Below are 19,936 nucleotides of genomic sequence, written 5' to 3' on the forward strand. Positions count from 1 at the left end.
TATATGTGTTGTCTGTCTAATTATAAATAATGCAGACGAGGCGTGTTGGCTGAGTTCTTGACGTTTACTTTCACAGCGTGCTCATAACCTCATTCATACGTGACGACATGCAACACTTTTCGGGTCTACCGCGCATGCTCGTAACTCCCGTTGCATGCTGGGTAGTGTAGTTGTTCTATTCCCCAGCTCATAACATCTTTCCCCCTTTAAAGAAATAATGTTAACTCAATAAAGTGTATTTCTTTTTTTAGCTTTAACTTTTCATTTTTTAGCATTGTAACCACATTTGCAAACAACTTTTCTCTTCATAGAATTGTCTTTCAATAAAGAAATAAAGTGCAAAAATGTCAAAGCATCATAACAAACAGTTATGTCAAATAGCAGCAGAAGTGCACTTTTTGGAGAGCTGTATTATTTCCAGTTTTGTGCCCAAGGGACTGATTTTATTTAACACTATATTATTATTTATACACCTATAGTGATCACAGAGACAGGTTGTTTTTGTGTTACTGTATATATTTTTTTTTCTGAAAAATCCCACTTAATATACTTTGGGTAACAACAGTCAATATTTATTTATTTTATTTTATTTTTTAGGGGGGTAACAGTCAATATTTATTTATTTATTAGATTAAATTGTTTTCTTATATGATAAAAGTGAGCTTTTGTTAAACCAAATATTGTGTGTTTTTTTCCATATACAACAACCTATCTGGACTCCATAAGAGAATCGATAAGGAATCGGTTCGATAAGAGGATTCGATAATGGGCTCGAACTCGATAATTTCTTATCAAACATCATCCCTACTTATTAGATTTTAGCAGAAGTGTAGATAGAAACATGTTACTGCAGTAAATTAGTAAGTGGATTAATAATAATTTTGAGAAAATAATACAAACAAAAATGATGCAATATGTTACCACTTATGTCAGCAGCCAAATTAGGAACCTTTGTAACCCGTTGTGAAATAATTCTATTATCACTTTTATACCGAATTTTCCGGACCATAGGGCGCACCGGATTATAAGGCGCACTGCCGATGAATGCTCTACTTTCGATCTTTTTTCATATATAAGGCGCACTGGATTATAAGGCGCATTAAAGGAGTCATATTATTATTATTAGAGATGTCCGATAATATCGGTCTGCCGATATTATCGGCCGATAAATGCGTAAAAATGTAATATCAGAAATTATCGGTATCGTTTTTTTTATCATCAGTATCGTTTTTTTTGTTTGTTTTTTTTTTAAATAATTATTTTTTATTAACTCCACATAAAAAACACAAGATACACTTACAATTAGTGCACCAACCCAAAAAACCTCCATCCCCCATTTACACTCATTCACACAAAAGTGTTGTTTCCTTCTGTTATTAATATTGTGGTTTCTACATTATATATCAATATATATCAATACAGTCTGCAAGGGATACAGTCCGTAAGCACACATGATTGTGCGTGCTGCTGGTCCACTAATAATACTAACCTTTAACAGTTAATTTTACAAATTTTCATTAATTACTAGTTTCTATGTAACTGTTTTTATATTGTTTTACTTTCTTTTTTATTCAAGAAAATGTTTTTAATTTATTTATCTTATTTTATTTGATTCATTTTTTTAAAAAGTACCTTATCTTCACCATACCTGGTTGTCCAAATTAGACATAATAATGTGTTAATTCCACGACTATATATCGGTTGATATCGGTATCGGTTGATATCGGTATCAGTAATTAAAGAGTTGGACAATATCGGCATATCGGATATCGGCAAAAAGCCATTATCGGACATCCGTAATTATTATTATTATTTTCTAAACGTAAAAGACTTCCTTGTGGTCTACATAACATGTAATGGTGGTTCTTTGGTCAAAATGTTGCATAGATGATGTTTTACACATCATCTTCAAGCCGCTTTCTGACAGTCTCTTCAGGATGCGCCGTTTTCCAATCCAGATTGTTGTGTATGGAAAAAAACACAATATTTGGTTTAACAAAAGCTCACTTTTATTTTACAAGAAAAAAATAAAACAAATAAATAAATATTGACTGTTACCCCCCTAAAAAAATTTAAAAAAAATAAAAATATTGACTGTTGTTACCCAAAGTATATTAAGTGTGATTTTTCAGAAAAACAAATATATACAGTAACACAAAAACAAGCTGTCTCTGTGATCACTATAGGTGTATAAATAATAATATAGAGTTAAATAAAATCAGTCCCTTGGGCACAAAACTGAAAATAATACAGCTCTCCAAAAAGTGCACTTCTGCTGCTATTGGAACATACTAACTACACACACTATGACACTAAGAACACCGCAGTCATCAATCAACAATTCTTCTTCCAAAAATTTTTTTCGATGGTGGAAATACACGACTGGCAGCCATTTTAAGTCCTCAAAACATCCATTGAAACAGTGCACAAAAATTGTTTCTCAATAAACATCTTAGTATCAAATGTAACCACTTTCCACCTTAATATTGAGTTACATAAACAAGTTAAACAGTTTACTTACAGACTTATCTTTTCCAAGGCTTGTAAGAGCTAACACAACTTGTCTACTTCTCAATTGTCTCATGAACTGAACTGACATCGCCAGTGCCCAGACTATTGACGCGTCGTATTTTCATATCGCCACAAGGTGTCAGTAAGAGTCTACAATCAAATGGGCATTACATTGCCGTCCCACAGGGCATTTCCTGTGGGACGGGATTCGTTCCCAGGGATTCGAATAACGAACCAACTCTTTTTCTTTACTATAGTGGCCTCGATAACGGGAACCGGTTCTCAAAAAGGGATTAGAGTCCATGGAATCGGTTCTTTTCTTATTGAACAACCGGGAGAACCGGTTTCGAACATCATCCCTAGCTGGAATAGCTGCAAAAGGTCATATTGAACCCTATGGGTTAGGAATGGGATGGCACTTCAAGTTCATATGTGAGTCAAGGCAGGGGGCCAAATACTTTTTGGCAATATAGTGTATCTCATACACACTTGGTCTGCCAGAGAATAAGAAGACCATGCAGATGTATATAAAGTGTGTTGTTGTTGTGAAGAACTGCACTGCATCCTATTTCACTTTCCTTTCCTCTCAGGGCGCTGCAGTTCCCGCCTGAGGGCTGGTTACGTATGGGCTTGAACAACGGCAGCATCACCTGGCTCACCATCCGCCCCAGCGGCCGCGTGGCCTTAAGAACTTTGGGAGACGCAGGATTCATGCCGCCCGACAAACTGACACGGACCTGATTTGGCCCACAAGCTCAGTTTTCTCCGTAAGTGTCTTTGTGGTGTTCATACATGTGTTGCGGAACCACCGTGTGCTGGGAGGGCGTCGTACTCGCGTCCAACAGAATGTAACTTGAGGATTTTTATACAACCGACTCATTTCTAAACCAAAACACGTTTTTTTGTATCTGTGATTGTGCGGTGCAGTAATGGTGAATAAAATGATCATGACACCTTTTGTCATTTATTATTATGCTCTAAATCACACCTGGGTAAATTAAAGTCTGGGGGCCACAAGGGGCCCCTTAAGCTTTTCAATCTGGCCCCCAGGACATTCCCAAATATGTTTTTTAGGAGTTTAAGATGTAAAGTGTAGCTGCCATTAAGATGTGTAGTCATGTTTTCTAGTGACCGCAAGTCTTCAACTATACTAAGTAGGGATGTCTGATAATATCGGCCTGCCGATATTATCGGCCGATAAATGCGTTAAAATGTAATATCGGCAATTATCAGTATTGGTTTTTTTATTATCTGAATCGGTTTTTTTTAATTAAATCAACATAAAAAACACAAGATACACTTACAATTAGTGCACCAACCCAAAAAACCTCCCTCCCCCCCATTTCTTTCTGTTATCAATATTCTGGTTCCTACATTATATAACAATATATATCAATACAGTCTGCAAGGGATACAGTCCGTAAGCACGCATGATTGTGCGTGCTGCTGCTCCACTAATAGTACTAACCTTTAACAGTTAATTTTACTCATTTTCATTCATTACTAGTTTCTATGTAACTGTTTTTATATTGTTGTACTTTCTTTTTTTATTTAAGAAAATGTTTTTAATTTAGTTATCTTATTTTATTATTTTTTTTAAAAAGTACCTTATCTTCACCATACCTGGTTGTCTAAATTAGGCATAATAATGTGTTAATTCCACGACTGCATATATCGGTTGATATCGTTATCGGTTGGTATCGGTAATTAAAGAGTTGGACAATATCGGAATATCGGATATCGGCAAAAAGCCATTATCCGACATCCCTAATACTAAGTCTTTACATGCTTAGAAGCTGCACTTTTGCATGGTATACTAGTTACTATGGTCATCTAATTAGTTACTATGGTCATCTAATTAGTTACTATGGTCATCTAATTAGTTACTATGGTCATTATCATTATTTATTATCTAATGAGTTACTATGGTCATTATCATTATTTATTATGTAATTAGTTACTATGGTCATCTAATTAGTTACTATGGTCATCTAATGAGTTACTATGGTCATCTAATTAGTTACTATGGTAAGTGTTTTTTTTTACCCTTCACCTTTATATTTTGCTGTGTTGGTTGCATTTTTGTTGATTGTAAAACATGTGTATGGAGAGGGGTGAGACGTTCATATGTTGTCAATATTCACCGTTTTATCGGTCGTAGTTAATATTGTAAATCCCACATTCTTTATTTTCATGTACATTCTGGGTGTGTCATTCAGTAAAAAAAATTGAAATTCCATTCTGTATTTTAACCTCTTAAGACCCAAGCTGTTTGTTTACATGCTTTTTTTTAATTATTTCTCTTTGCTATTTGGGTTTATTGGACCCTAATTAGAATAAAAACTAAGAATCATCTTTTGATATGATGTACTTAGTCCATAAGTACACACTTGTGTACTTCAGGTTTAGTGACATGCTAATTCTTATTTTTACACTTTTTTCTCCAAATTCCATTGTATGTTATACTCTTCTGACACCACCAGATGGCAGTATAAGTGTCCACAAGACCCCAATTCAGTAGTGTACACAATTTTGGAAATAAGAGCTAAAAGGTGCTGTCCACACATGTGGCCACTAAGCCTTAATTAAAGTGGTCTATCGTAACGTTTTTAGCATTCAGACATAGTGAGATTTTGCATTCGTGTTCCTAAAAATATACATTTTTTCCTCTAAATTTGTCCCCCAAGGCTAAAGAATTGCCCAGGCCTGCTCTAAAAGGATCTTAGACACGTAATAAAGTAGTGAAGTTTTATTGACTACTTGTAAAGCAAACAACTTCTTGACATACAGGAAGAGAATCCCACCATCAAAAGGTCATCAATGCGACAAAAAGAAGCAATGGTTGTAAGTTCTTAGGTGCATTTTTGCAACGCTTTTGCACATTCAGAAACATTTCCCGTGAGCAGAGTTGTCACCTGAGAGCACGCACCAACCAACCAACCAACACGCGTGACGGCACGATCTCAGCAAAGTTGTTTGTGCTCTCTGAGAAAGGTCGGCTTCACCAAAAAGTTACATTCGGAACGACTAAAAAGTACGCCAACGTTGAATTCATCAAAATTCTACAGAGCCCCTAAAGGGACATGGGGGGAAAAACATTTTTTATCATTTATTTTTTTTAGACATGTATCTCGTGCGCAGGAGAAACTTTAAATAAAGTTATAAAAAAATAATTATAATTTTTTTTTTAGACATGTATCTCGTCTAAAAAAAACAAAAATTATTTAAAAAAATTTAATAACTTTCTAAAAAGTTTCCCGTGAGCACGAGAAAGTTGTTCGTGCGCACGAGATACATGTCTAAAAAAAATAATTTAAAAAAATTATAATTTTTTTTAGACATGTAAAACATGTCTAAAAAAAAAAGAAAAATTAATTTTTTCTAATTTTTTTTTTTATAGATATGTATCTCTCGCGCACGAGAAAGTTTAGATACATGTCTAAAAAAAAACATTTTAAATTAGTAATTTTTTTTTAGACATGAAAGTTTTTTGTGCGCACGAGATACATGTATAAAAAAAATTATTAATTTTAAATGTTTTTATTTTTTTTAGACATGTATCTCGTGCGCATGAGAAACTTTCTCTTGCGCACGAGATACATGTCTAAAAAAAAAATTATAATTATTTTTTTATAACTTTATTTAAAGTTTCTCCTGCGCACGAGATACATGTCTAAAAAAAATTATTTAAAAAAATTATAATTTTTTTTTAGACATGTAAAACATGTCTAAAAAAAAAAAGAAAAACATTTTTTCTAATTTTTTTTTATAGATATGTATCTCTCGCGCACGAGAAAGTTTAGATACGTGTCTAAAAAAAAAACATTTTAAATTAGTAATTTTTTTTTAGACATGAAAGTTCTTTGTGCACACGAGATACATGTATAAAAAAATTTATCAATTTTAAATTTTTTTTAGACATGTATCTCGTGCGCATGAGAAACTTTCTCTTGCGCACGAGATACATGTCTAAAAAAAAAAAATTTGAAAAAATGAATACTTTAATTTTTTTTGTATTTTTTTTTTAGACATGTATCTTGTGCGCACGAGAAACTTTTTATAAAGTTAAAAAAATATATATATTTTTTTTTTAGACATGTATCTCGTGTCTAAAAAAAATTCAAATTAAAAAAAAATTTTTTTTTTAGACAGTTTTTCGTGCGCACGAGATACATGTCTAAAAAAAATTATAATTTTTTTTTTATATAACCTTATAAAAAGTTTCTAGTGCACACGAAAAACTCGTCTAAAAAAAAAAAATGTTTCTAATTTTTTTTTATAGACATGTATCTTGCACACGAGAAAGTTTAGATACATGTCTAATAAAAAAAAAATTTAAATTAATTTTTTTTTTTAGACATGAAAGTTTTTTACATGTATAAAAAAAAATTTTTTTTGCGCACGAAAAACTTTTTATAAAGTTATAAAAAAAAAAATTGGAAAAAATTCATACTCTTTTTTTTTTAGACATGAGTTTTTCGTGCGCACGAGATACATGTCTAAAAAAAATATTTTTTTTAGACATGTATCTCGTGCGCATGAAAAACTGTCTTTTATAAAGTTATAAAAAAAAGGAATATAATTTTTTTTTTAGACATGTATCTCGTGTCTAAACAAAATAAAAATTAAACTTTTTTTTTTTTTTTAGACAGTTTTTCGTGCGCACGAGATACATGTCTAAAAAAAATTATAATTTTTTTTTTTTATAACTTTATAAAAAGTTTCTCGTGCACACGAAAAACTCATGTCTAAAAAAAAAAAAAAAATGTTTCTAATTTTTTTTTATAGACATGTATCTCTTGCACACGAGAAAGTTTAGATACATGTCTAATAAAAACATTTTTTAAATTAATAATTTTTTTTTTTTAGACATGAAAGTTTTTTACATGTATAAAAAAAAATATTTTAAATTTTTGTATATTTTTTTAGACATGTATCTCGTGCGCACGAGAAACTTTCTCTTGCGCACGAAAAACTTTTTATAAAGTTATAAAAAAAAATTAGTAAAAATTCATACTTTTTTTTTTTTTAGACACGAGTTTTTCGTGCGCACAAGATACATGTCTAAAAAAAAATATTTTTTTTTGTATTTTTCTTTTTAGACATGTATCTTGTGCGCACGAAAAACTTTTTATAAAGTTATAAAAAAAAAAATCTAATTTTTTTTTTAGACATGTATCTCGTGCGCATGAAAAACTAATGTCTTTTATAAAGTTATAAAAAAAATTAACATAATTTTTTTTTTTTAGACATGTATCTCGTGTCTAAAAAAAATAAATTAAACTTTTTTTTTTTTTTAGACAGTTCTTCATGCGCACGAGATACATGTCTAAAAAAAATAATTATACAATTTTTTTTTTATAACTTTATAAAAAGTTTCTCGTGCACACGAAAAACTCATGTCTAAAAAAAAAAAAATTCAAATTTTTTTTATAGACATGTATCTGTTGCACATGAGAAAGTTTAGATACATGTCTAATAAAAAAAAAATTTTAATTAATAATTTTTTTTTTTTAGACATGAAAGTTTTTTACATGTATAAAAAATATTATTTTAAATTTTTGTATATTTTTTTAGACATGTATCTCGTGCGCACGAGATACATGTCTAAAAAAAAAATTTGAAAAAATGCATACTTTTTTTTTTTAGACATGAGTTTTTCGTGGCACGAGATACATGTCTAAAAAAAATAATTTTTTTTGTATTTTTTTTTTTAGACATGTATCTTGTGCGCCCGAAAAACATGTCTTTTATAAAGTTATAAAAAAAATTAATATAATTTTTTTTAGACATGTATCTCGTGTCTAAAAAAAATTAAAATTAAACTTTTTTTTTTTTTTTAGACATGTATCTCGTGTCTAAAAAAAAAAAATTATATATATTTTTTTATAACTTTATAAAAAGTTTCTCGTGCGCACAAGATACATGTCTTTAAAAAAAAAAAAAAAATTATAAATAAAAATATTTCCCCCATGTCCCTTTGGGGGCTCCGTAAAATTCAACGTTAGTCTTCAGATGTTTTTTTTTAAGTGTGACCAAAATAATCCTTCAGTTCAGGAAAATTAAGGCAAATTCTGAACTGAGGAAATGCAGGAAATGGCAGTCGGTTTAACACCTTTTTGATTAAAAAAACAAACATTTGTGCTACTGACCAACATACAAAAAAATAACTCTTATTTTTGACGATATGTTGAAGACACACTGAAACATTTCTGTCAAGTGTGAATATCCAAAAATGTCAACTTGGGTTATGACACACACTCGTCACAAATAACATCACCTTAAATCCGCACCAGTTAACTACACACATTTACATATGATGATTTTTTTTTTTTTTTTTTTTTTTTTTTTTTAAATCTTCCGTATTATTCCAGTCTGTAAAGTCAGGCTTGGTAGTGGACTTAGTGAAGTCAGATGGAGGGCTCGTTCAAGTGCTTGAGGAGGATACGTTGCAGGTAGCTGGCGTTGGCGGGGCTGAAGCGGCTCGGGCTGAAGTCCGGCGAGGCCGAATGGCAGGCGGGACTGAAGCGGGCCGAGGGAGACATGGGGGGGCCGCTCGCCGCCGGGGAGCCCGGAGTCTGATGTTGCATCCCCAGGCCCGGTCTTCCCACTGCGGGGCTCGGCCAGCTGGACACACGGCAACATCAAGACAGTTCACAAATTACATTTTCTCTTGGTTACTGTATTTTTCGGAGTATAAGTCGCACCGGCCAGAAATGCATAATAAAGAAGGAAAAAAACATATATAAGTCGCACTGGAGTATAAGTCACATTTTTTGGGGGAAATTTAATTGATAAAAGCCAACACCAAGAATAGACATTTGAAAGGCAATTTAAAATGTCTAAAGAATAGTGAACAACAGGCTGAATAAGTGTACGTTATATGAGGCATAAATAACCAACTGGTATGTTAACGTAACATATTATGGTAAGAGTCATTCAAATAACTATAACATATAGAACATGCTATACGTTTACCAAACAATCTGTCACTCCTAATCGCTAAATCCCATGAAATCTTATACGTCTAGTCTCTTACGTGAATGAGATCAATAATATTATTTGATATTTTACGCTAATGTGTTAATAATTTCACACATAAGTCGCTCCTGAGTATAAGTCGCACCCCTGGCCAAACTATGAAAAAAACTGCGACTTTTAGTCCGGAAAATTTGGTATTTTTTTTATTTACCCTTCATTTTTCAACATCCTGGGACCCAACAAAAGAGCGTTATTTGTGGCGGGCCCTTGTGGCTACTAGTGTTGTACGGTATTAGTATAGTACCGCGATACTAATGATTCATATTCGGTACTATACCGCCTCTAAAAAGTACCCAGTTTTTATATTATGTTTATAAAGTCAATAAATATGTCCCTGGACTAGGGGTGTAACAGTATTGAACAGTTTCGGTACGGGGGATCCGGTTCCGAACGAGTTTCCACACAGACATATTAAGTAGCGTAACGCACGTTGTGTAAACAATGCACACCGAGGCACAACACACGGCATGCTAGCAGCTAACGGGCTAGGATAGACTGACCATACGTCCTCTTTTCACCGGACATGTCCTCTTTTGCGGAGCTGTCAGGGCGGAGTTTCTTCAATGCCTCAAATGTCCGGCATTTTGAGTTAGGGTTGCGTGTATTTTCAATGTACGTTCAGGGTTAAGAAGGGGTTAAAAACAAAACAAACAGCAGCATTGGTGAGGGAGGGGCAGAGACAGAGAGAGAGAGAGAGAGTTATGATAAACGCGCATGCGTCGCCAGGCTCTGCTTTTTATCCATAGATTTATCACATTTAATATTTTATTATCTATAGCAGGGGTGTCAAAAGTGTGCCCCCGGAGGCCATTTGCAGCCCACAGCTAATGTTTTAAAGGCCCACGGCACATTCTAAAAATACTATTAAAATAAACAAAAACATAACAAAAGTGAAATAAAAAAGGTTAAATGTAATTTAGAAAAAGTTGCAATGTTGACTAATAAAACAAAGCTGTTTTTTTTTTTCTTTCAAACTGTCATTGCTCAAAACATAATATTGAATCAAAATCAATGTTATTATGAATTATTGACCTATCCAAGGTTCCCATTACTTCACATCAAATATTACACTAAGAAAAATATTTTTGGTGGAAGATTTTGCAAATTTTGGTAAAATAACCCAAAAATTTATATTTTGTTGTTTTCTTACTGTACCGAAAATGAACCGAACCTTGACCTCTAAACCGAGGTACATACCGAACCGACATTTTTGTGTACCGTGTTGCGTTGACCAGCATTCCTCCAATGGGGAATTCAAATTGCTAGTCTCTCCCAGATTCTTTTTATGGCAATAAGCTGATGTTTATATTCAATCACCAGGCAGAAGTTGGTATTTTGTGGTTTATTCTCCAAGCTTAGAAACGTGAGACCAATCTAGTACACCAGCGTTCCCTCGCCCGGTCTAGCTCGGTCTCCTCTCCAACTCACGGAAGTGCTGTGATTTTCTCCTTCCTCCTCCTCCCCACCTGCTGTTTCCCTAGTCTAGCTGTGCTCCTTATCTTAGGAATGTAATGGCAGTCTCAACAAAGAGAATAAACAGCGCTCTGACTCTAACCAAGGACACTCGAATGCAAGCACTTCGTACCACACGAGACATTAGCTGATGTAAATATGACTATAGGAGTTTTAGAAAGAAGTAACACTTAAATATGGATATGATTCTGATCTGCTTCCCACAACCGTTACACCCCTAATAATTACCCTTAATTTTTCAACATCCTGAGACCCAACAAAAGAGCGTTATTTGTGACGTGCCCTTGTGGCTACTAGAGTTGTACGCTATTAGTATAGTACCACAATACTAATGAATCATATTCGGTACTATACCACCTCTAAAAAGTACCCAGTTTTCATATTATGTTTATAAACTTAGTAGATATGTCCCTGGACACATGAGGACAAACTTGCAATAATAAACATATGTTTAATGTACCCTAAGATTTGTTGTTAAAATAAAGCCAATAATGCCATTTTTTGTTGTCCCTTTTATTTAGAAAACTATCGAAATAATTGAGGTACCGGTACCAAAATATTGGTATCGGAACAACACTACTATGATTACATGGATATTTTTTATCGTCACAAAATCTTTTTTCCTTTTTAAAATGTATATTATGTTTATAAACTCAGTAAATATATGAATATGAATATGACCAATGTATGATCCTGTAACGACTTGGTATCGGATTGATACCCAAATTTGTGGTATCATCCAAAACTAATGTAAAGTATCAAAGAAGAGAAGAATAAGTGATTATTACATTTTAACAGAAGTGTAGATAGAACATGTTAAAAGAGAAAGTAAGCAGATATTAACAGTAAATGAACAAGTAGATTAATAATACATTTTTTACAGTTTGTCCTTAATAATGTTGACAAAATAATAGGTGTATAAATGACACAATATGTTACTGCAGACTAATTAGGAGTCTTTGTTTGTTTACTTACTACTAAAAGACAAGTTGTCTGGTATGTTCACTATTTTATTTAAGGACAAACTTGCAATAATAAACATATGTTTCATGTACCATAAGATTCTTTTGTTAAAATAAAGCCAATAATGGCATTTTTTGTGGTCCCTTTTGTTTAGAAAAGTACGGGAAAGTACTGAAACACATTTTAGTACCGGTACCAAAATATTGGTATGGGACAACACTAGTGGCTTGTAGGAGCCTAAATGCTATTTAAGGCAATTTACATTTTATGGAAGGTACTTTACGTTTATTCAGCCAAAAGGTGACTATTTACTTTATTTAAATCATACGAAAATGTATATTCTGCATGCTTAGAATAATGATAAGGTACACTTTATTTGTAATTATTACATTTGTCTGAATAATTTGATGACTGTGAGGGGGCGCGGCCTGCGGGTGTGCCGGGGCGGGCTCCGAGATCGGCGACAGGTGCGTAGGTGGCCCACCTAGGCGCGTTTGTCTGATCACCTGTCACTCTATAAAATGGCAGCAGCCGGGAAGGAAGAGGTTGGAGAAGGTGGGAGAAGTTGGAGTTGTTGATGGTGAAGAAAAATCCCGAGCGAGACGGAAACGGAGACGGAGACGAGAGTGGATGGCTGAAAAGCAACCCGAACAGCGAGACTGTCACGAGAGGCGATTACTGAAAAGCAGAGCGTACGTTTATTGCAAAATAAAGAAAATCACAAAACCTTTGAGCCTGTCATGTCCGTCCTTGGTGGTCCGAGGAACCCGGAAGTGGAAGACCTCCACAATGACGTACTATTTTATACTGCTTTAATACAGTGAAGATTATGAGTATTTTAACATAAAAGTGTTTGATTGTGAGGCATTAAAAGCCACAAAATGGAACGGGTCCATCAGACCCACAAACGCTGGCTTAGTAACAACATGAACATTACACAAGGGTTCAAAGGACCGCCAGGTGGCAAGGGCCGACCGTTGCAGAAGGCAAACACACTGACCTTTGCATGTCTGAGGCAGAGAAGGACTTTATTGTGCTCATCCACTTGTGAATGCTGGGATATGTTTGAGACTCCACCTCCACACCTTCCATGGCCGACAACACCTGCCTGTCCAACTTGCTCGGAGACGCTCTGTGGGAATTCCAAAATAGGATAGGATAGGACTTTATTGTCATTGCACAAGTACAACGAAACTATGTTTTCAGCACAAACCCGTTCAAGATGAGACAAACAAACAGTGTACAGGGTTACAGGACAGGAACGCCGATGGGTCGCCACGAGGCGCCCCGTAAAAGGTGGGAAAAAGGTCAAACGCTGGGGAAGAAGATGAGTAAAAAAATACAATCTAGACCGGGCCCCTAAGGGGTCCTAGTCTGGAGTGGGAAAAAACCTCCATGCCATGCACACATAAATGTGTTACATTTAATCACAACAATTCGCAATAGAGGGGGTGGGGGGTTTGGGGCCCTGGAGGTCGACTGCTGCATGTGTTAATTCCCAAAGATTATTATTTATTTAGGAGAAAAACTTTAGGCCCAGGTCAGGATGATTAGAAACATAATTATTAATCAACTACACAGCAAATGAAAAATATTACTTTTTAAATGTGACAATGTTATAGTGTGTGTATGCACACTACAACAGCTTCTTCTTCCTGGCTGGATGTGATTAATTATCGGCAAATTAGGGGTTCTTATCCTTTTTGACCCCGTGTTCCAACTTTTTCACGACAAATATTAACACCAAATTAGTAATCTTACGCTTGGTTTTAGTCGTATTCAAAAATGATATGTAACCTAATTACAGTTTAAGAGGATAAACCTTGTCACATGATATGAAAGCATGTGTTAATCACAAATATTATTATTTATTTAACACATAAACTTTAGTCCCAGGTCAGGATGATTAGAAGCATGACTATTGATCAAATACACTGCAAATGAAGGTGAAATCCATGAAAAAGATTACCAGTGTTTCCCACACATTCATTTATTTGTGGCGGCCCGCCACAAAAGAATTACGTCCGACACAAATAAAAATTAAAAAAATAATAATAATAATTTTTTTTAATTTTATTTTATTTTTTTGTCCTGTCCAGCTTCTCAGGCAAATCACATAGTTGATGTAGATGTCCATATAGGCTGTTCAGATTTACTTTACAAAAGAGAAGTCTAGGATACTTCTCTTGTTGCCTTATTTGTATTTGACCACTACTGTTTTCTGTTTATTTGTTACTGACTGTGGCAGGACACCTCTGCCTCTGTTTCACTTTATGTTGCTGGTAAATAATATGCTTGTAGTAGTAGGCTAAAGTTAAATGATTTAGTATGCACTAATTAAAGGGGCAGAGCTTTAAGAGACATTTTAGCTGTTATATTTTATAAGATATATTTTTTGTAAGAACCACAATTAATAAATATATTTCAGTGAATAACTTATTGTTCAAATCTGTATATAAATATGTACATAAAGTGTTGTAATTATATTGTAAAATGGATGGATGGATGGATGGATGTTTAAAACAAAACTGTTATTATTAATTAGTAAGTGTTAGGGATGTCCGATAATGGCTTTTTGCCGATATCCGATATTGTCCAACTCTTTAATTACCGATACCGATATCAACCGATACCGATATCAACCGATATATGCAGTCGTGGAATTAACACATTATTATGCCTAATTTGGACAACCAGGTATGGTGAAGATAAGGTACTTTTTAAAAAAATTAGTAAAATAAGATAAATAAATTAAAAACATTTTCTTGAATAAAAAAGAAAGTAAAACAATATAAAAACAGTTACATAGAAACTAGCAATGAATGAAAATTAGTAAAATTAACTGTTAAAGGTTAGTATTTTTAGTGGACCAGCAGCACGCACAATCATGTGTGCTTACGGACTGTATCCCTTGCAGACTGTATTGATATATATTGATATATAATGTAGGAACCAGAATATTAATAACAGAAAGAAACAACCCTTTTGTGTGAATGAGTGTAAATGGGGGAGGGAGGTTTTTTGGGTTGGTGCACTAATTGTAAGTGTATCTTGTGTTTTTTATGTGGATTTAATTATAAAAAAAAAAAAAAAAACGATACCGATAATAAAAAAAACGATACCGATAATTTCAGATATTACATTTTAACGCATATATCGGCCGATATTATCGGACATCTCTAGTAAGTATACATTTTTTGAGCCTTTTAGAGAAAATCATATCCTTGTAGTAAATTATGCAAATTACTCAATGATGTCATGGTGACCACGCCCGTAGCCACGCCCCCACCGCCACAGGTATCTTGGCAGTTTATGGGAAACACTGATAACACTTTAAATGTGACACCGTCATATCAATGCAGTGTGTGTATGCACGCTACAACAGCTTCTTCTTCCTGGCTGGATGTGATTCAAAGCGGTGGTGAAGGCGCGGGGTGGGGGAGGACCGCGCAAAGAAAGAGGCTTCAAAAAAAGTGCAGACAAGACAAAACAAAGAGAGCAAGCAGGGAGAAGAAGGGAGCGGGGAAAAATGCGACTGCCCTCACCAGAGACAAGACAGAATTAGTCTCTCTGACGACAAAAACCAAATTGACAAGCGAGGTACTCACCCCACGATGAAGAGTCCTTTCCGGACGTGAGGCGGGGTCCTCGGCAGGAACTCGTGGGAGTTGTCCAAGGACTTGTAAGAAGACGTCGAAGACCCCGAGCTGCTCAGGTCCCTCCCCCCGTGGTCCCAGGATTTGGATCTGGCGCAGACGTTCCGCACCCCTGAAGTGGCCCCCCTTGTCCTGCTCATTGCATCCGAGCTTCCGTCCTCCGCCTGGAAGAACTCCTCCGAGCTGCTGCTGCTGCTGCTGTGCCGCTCCTCCGCACCTCCTCCTCCCTCCAGGACCTCCCTGCTGGGGCTGCCGTGACCAAGAGACATCCCCTTCAGACCGCAGCTCAGGTCGCTACTGAAGGTGGCGTCGGTGTGGTCCGACGGTTCTTGCAGCGACATGCGCTCAAACTCCATCATGAGGTTGGAGACGGGCGACAGCAGGCCGCAGGAAGACTGCGAGCTTTGAGGAAACATCTCTTCGCCGTTGAGAGTCCGCGCTCTCGAGGAGGCGCACACCTCGTTTTGGCAGACGACGCCGGGAGACAGGAGGCCGTGGTCGCAGCAGCACAGCGGGTCCCGCTCGGCCGCCGTCTCGATCAGGTCGGCCCCCCGGTACTGCAGCGCCATGGGCATGATGCGGAAGTCGTGACCTCCCGCCGCTCCCATCAGGCTGTCGCTGGAGGCGGCGGAGGAGGTGATGCTGGTGAGCGCCGCGTTCTGGCGGTTCTTGATTTCCTCCAGGCTGATGTCCTCGCCTTCATCCAGGAAGGCACCGACGGAGATGGAGTTGCAGAACTTCTTGGGCTTGCCTGCAAGCAGAGATTAAACAAAATCATGCAAGGTCGTCACTTCACTGCAAAAAGTCAGTGTTCAAAAACGAGAAAAAAAAATACAAAAATGAGGGGTATTTTATTTGAACTAAGCAAAATTATCTGCCAATAGGACAAGAAAATTCGGCTTGTCAAGACTTTCCAAAACAAGTAAAATTAGCTAACTTCAATGAACCCAAAAGTACCTTAAAATAAGTATATTCTCACTAATAACAAGTGCACTTTTCTTGGTAGAAAAAAAAAAGACACCTTTTTGCTCAATATGTTGAAAAACTATTTTTGTCCAAATGTCCAAAACACACCCAGCAATGGTGCACAGGAAGGCGGGGAAGAAGAGGGGAAAAGGCGGCCAAAATGGTCAAAAGTCCCAATTGTGTCCAAAATACCTCCCCGGGTTCCAGTCCCATGAGTCCCGCCGCCGGCCACACAAGTCCCGGGATGCAAAAAATGTCCAAAACGCACCCAGCAAAGTCCCACGGGAAGTGGGGGAGAAAAGTGACAAAAGTCTGCAAAAGTCCCCAAAAATGTTCAAAATACCTCCCCAGGTTCGAGTCCCACAAGTCCCGCCGCTGGCCGCGCAAGTCCCGGGATGCCCAAAATGTCCATAACACACCCAGCTGAGTCCCACGGGGAGGAGGGGTAAAAGTTGGAAAAGTCGGCAAAAATCCCAAAAATGTTCAAAATACCTACCCAGGTTCGAGTCCCACATGGAGTGCCACAAGTCTTAAGACTTGTGGCACTCGAACCCGGGTGTGATTTTTGAATATTTTACCAACTTTTCTGACTTTTCTCCCCGCCTTCCCGTGGGACTTTGCTGGCCGTGTTTTGGACATTGTGGGCACTTGTGGGACTCGAACCTGGGTAGGTATTTTGAACATTTTTGGGACTTTTGCCGACTTTTCCAACTTTTATCCCCCCTCCCCGTGGGACTCGGCTGGGTGTGTTATGGACATTTTGGGCATCCTGGGACTTGCGCGGCCATACATAAGATTTTATGTTAGAGTGTTTTACTTGTTTTAAGTGTTTTGGTCCTAAATGATCTCAGTAAGATATTACAGCTTGTTGCTGAGATTTGATGAGCTATATTGAGTAAAACATGCTTGAAACTAAAATATCAATATTATTATAATTTCTTATTTCAAGCATGAAAAAAAAAAAAAAAATCATGACTTTGAACACTGACTTTTTGCAGTGCACTGCAAAAAGTCAGTGTTCAAAAACGAGGGAAAAAAATACAAAAATGAGGGGTATTTTATTTGAACTAAGCAAAATTATCTGCCAATAGAACAAGAAACTTCGGCTTGTCAAGACTTTCCAAAACAAGTAAAATTAGCTAACCTCAATGAACCCAAAAATAGCTTAAAATAAGTATATTCTCACTAATAACAAGTGCACTTTTCTTGGTAGACAAAAAAATTTGACCTTTTTGCTCAATATGTTGAAAAATATTCTTAAATGAAGTAAATGCTAGTGCCATTATCTTGACATAATGATATGTGCTCGGCATCATGATTTTTTTTTTCATGCTTGAAATAAAAAATGATGACTTTAAAAAAGTAGTTTTCTACTTGTGAGTGTTGATGACACAGCTTTGCAACAGTTGATGTTCTAGTTTCAAGCATGTTTTACTCAATATAGCTCATCAAATCTCAGCAACAAGCTGTAATATCTTACTGAGATCATTTAGGAGCAAAACACTTAAAACAAGTAAAACACTCTAACATAAAATCTGCTTAGTGAGAAGAATTATCTTATCAGACAGAAAATAAGCAAATATCACCCTTATTTGAGATATTTAATATTTGAGATATTTCTCTGTCCTTGCATTGACATGCACTGTACATCAATCTCCTGATGTTATACAGCCACCTATGGGCAGCACTTTTGTTAGCATGTTATCAATACTGGCAATATAATGTCATACTTGCCATACTCGATTATGATCTATAAATGATTACCTATTCAAGTTGAATGAGATTATTTTCATACAAAAAAAAACATTTCCTATTAAGAAAAAATATTATATATATAAGAATAAATATAATATATTTTTCTTAATATATATTATATTTATTTATATATATACACTACCGTTCAAAAGTTTGGGGTCACATTGAAATGTCCTTATTTTTCAATGAAGATAACTTTAAACTAGTCTTAACTTTAAAGAAATACACTCTATACATTGCTAATGTGCTAAATGACTATTCTAGCTGCAAATGTCTGCTTTTTGGTGCAATATCTACATAGGTGTATAGAGGCCCATTTCCAGCAACTATCACTCCGGTGTTCTAATGGTACAATGTGTTTGCTCATTGGCTCAGAAGGCTAATTGATGATTAGAAAACCCTTGTGCAATCACATTCACACATCTGAAAACACTTTAGCTCGTTACAGAAGCTACAAAAATGACCTTCCTTTGAGCAGATTGAGTTTCTGGAGCATCACATTTGTGGGGTCAAAATGGCCAGAAAAAGAGAACTTTCATCTGAAACTCCACAGTCTATTCTTGTTCTTAGAAATGAAGGCTATTCCACAAAATTGTTTGGGTGACCCCAAACTTTTGAACGGTAGTGTATATATATATATATATATATATATATATATATATATATATATATATATATATATATATATATACACAGTAATACTTAGTATATGACAAATAAGCGTAGTGTAAGGTGAGATCTGATTAAATACTTGCTACTTTGGCCTTTTATATTGCTCCTTTTTTCAATAGTCCATTAAAAGTTATTATAATACTATAAAATAAGGCTATTTAGTTGGTTAAATAAAGACAAAAATTATATGAAAAGTAATCAACTTAAACTGGAAAGAGATGCTTCAGGAAACGGAGTGTTCCTTTTCTGAGACTACTTTATTCACTAACAGGATGAGTGGGGGTCTACCTGGGGAGGGTGTTCTAAATCTGTTGCTGTTCTCATTCTCCGCTTCTTCCCGAGTCCGTGGGCAGAAATCCCTCTTGCTGAGGTATTCTTCCATCTTGTGAAGTCCCTCGGTCGACGATAGATCCACAAAACTGTCGAGAAAATCCCAATACTCGGCCCAGGGGTGACCCATCTCATGAGCCAGATCTCTGTGGGAAGAAACATGGACTGTTTAGACTTAGGATCAAAAATATATTGGCATGCAGTTGGAAAAAAGGGTTATTTGATACACTGCTGATTTTGTAGATAACAACAGTCCATACTAAAAAAAATGACGAAAAGAGTAAAGATACATTTAAAAAAAAACGTCAAATAAAGGTTATGTGTGTGGAGGCAATAGAATACACAAGTAAGATGAAATATGTCAAATAAGGGTGATATTTGCTTATTTTCTGTCTGATAAGATAATTCTTCTCACTAAGCAGATTTTATGTTAGAGTGTTTTACTTGTTTTAAAGGTTTTGGTCCTAAATGATGTCAGTAAGATATTACAGCTTGTTGCTGAGATTTGATGAGCTATATTGAGTAAAACATGCTTGAAACTAGAATATCAACTGTAGGGATGATGTTTG

The 19,936-nt window shown here is 35.6% G+C and overlaps 2 protein-coding genes across 5 annotated transcripts in view; one reads left to right on the forward strand and one right to left on the reverse strand.

The window, feature by feature from the left end:
* The window catches only part of pgam5 (PGAM family member 5, serine/threonine protein phosphatase, mitochondrial), a 29,474-nt gene extending 25,993 nt beyond the window's left edge, over positions 1–3,481 (forward strand). For both annotated transcript variants that reach the window (XM_062051644.1, XM_062051643.1), the window contains exon 6: positions 3,102–3,481. In XM_062051644.1, the coding sequence (XP_061907628.1) occupies positions 3,102–3,252 (151 nt within the window). In that variant the 3' untranslated portion in view covers positions 3,253–3,481. The remainder of the gene's footprint in view (positions 1–3,101) is intronic.
* Positions 3,482–8,431: 4,950 nt separating this feature from the next.
* Positions 8,432–19,936, reverse strand: part of ankle2 (ankyrin repeat and LEM domain containing 2) — a 35,663-nt gene continuing 24,158 nt past the window's right edge. For all 3 annotated transcript variants that reach the window (XM_062051635.1, XM_062051634.1, XM_062051633.1), the window contains exons 10-13: positions 19,326–19,513; positions 15,597–16,395; positions 12,989–13,120; positions 8,432–9,138 (exon numbers count right to left, since the gene is read on the reverse strand). In XM_062051635.1, coding sequence (XP_061907619.1) covers positions 8,922–9,138; positions 12,989–13,120; positions 15,597–16,395; positions 19,326–19,513 — 1,336 coding nt within the window. In that variant the 3' untranslated portion in view covers positions 8,432–8,921. The remainder of the gene's footprint in view (positions 9,139–12,988; positions 13,121–15,596; positions 16,396–19,325; positions 19,514–19,936) is intronic.

The sequence above is a fragment of the Entelurus aequoreus genome, linkage group LG06, assembly GCF_033978785.1.
Source record: "Entelurus aequoreus isolate RoL-2023_Sb linkage group LG06, RoL_Eaeq_v1.1, whole genome shotgun sequence".
In the NCBI taxonomy this organism is placed as follows: Eukaryota; Metazoa; Chordata; class Actinopteri; order Syngnathiformes; family Syngnathidae; genus Entelurus; species Entelurus aequoreus.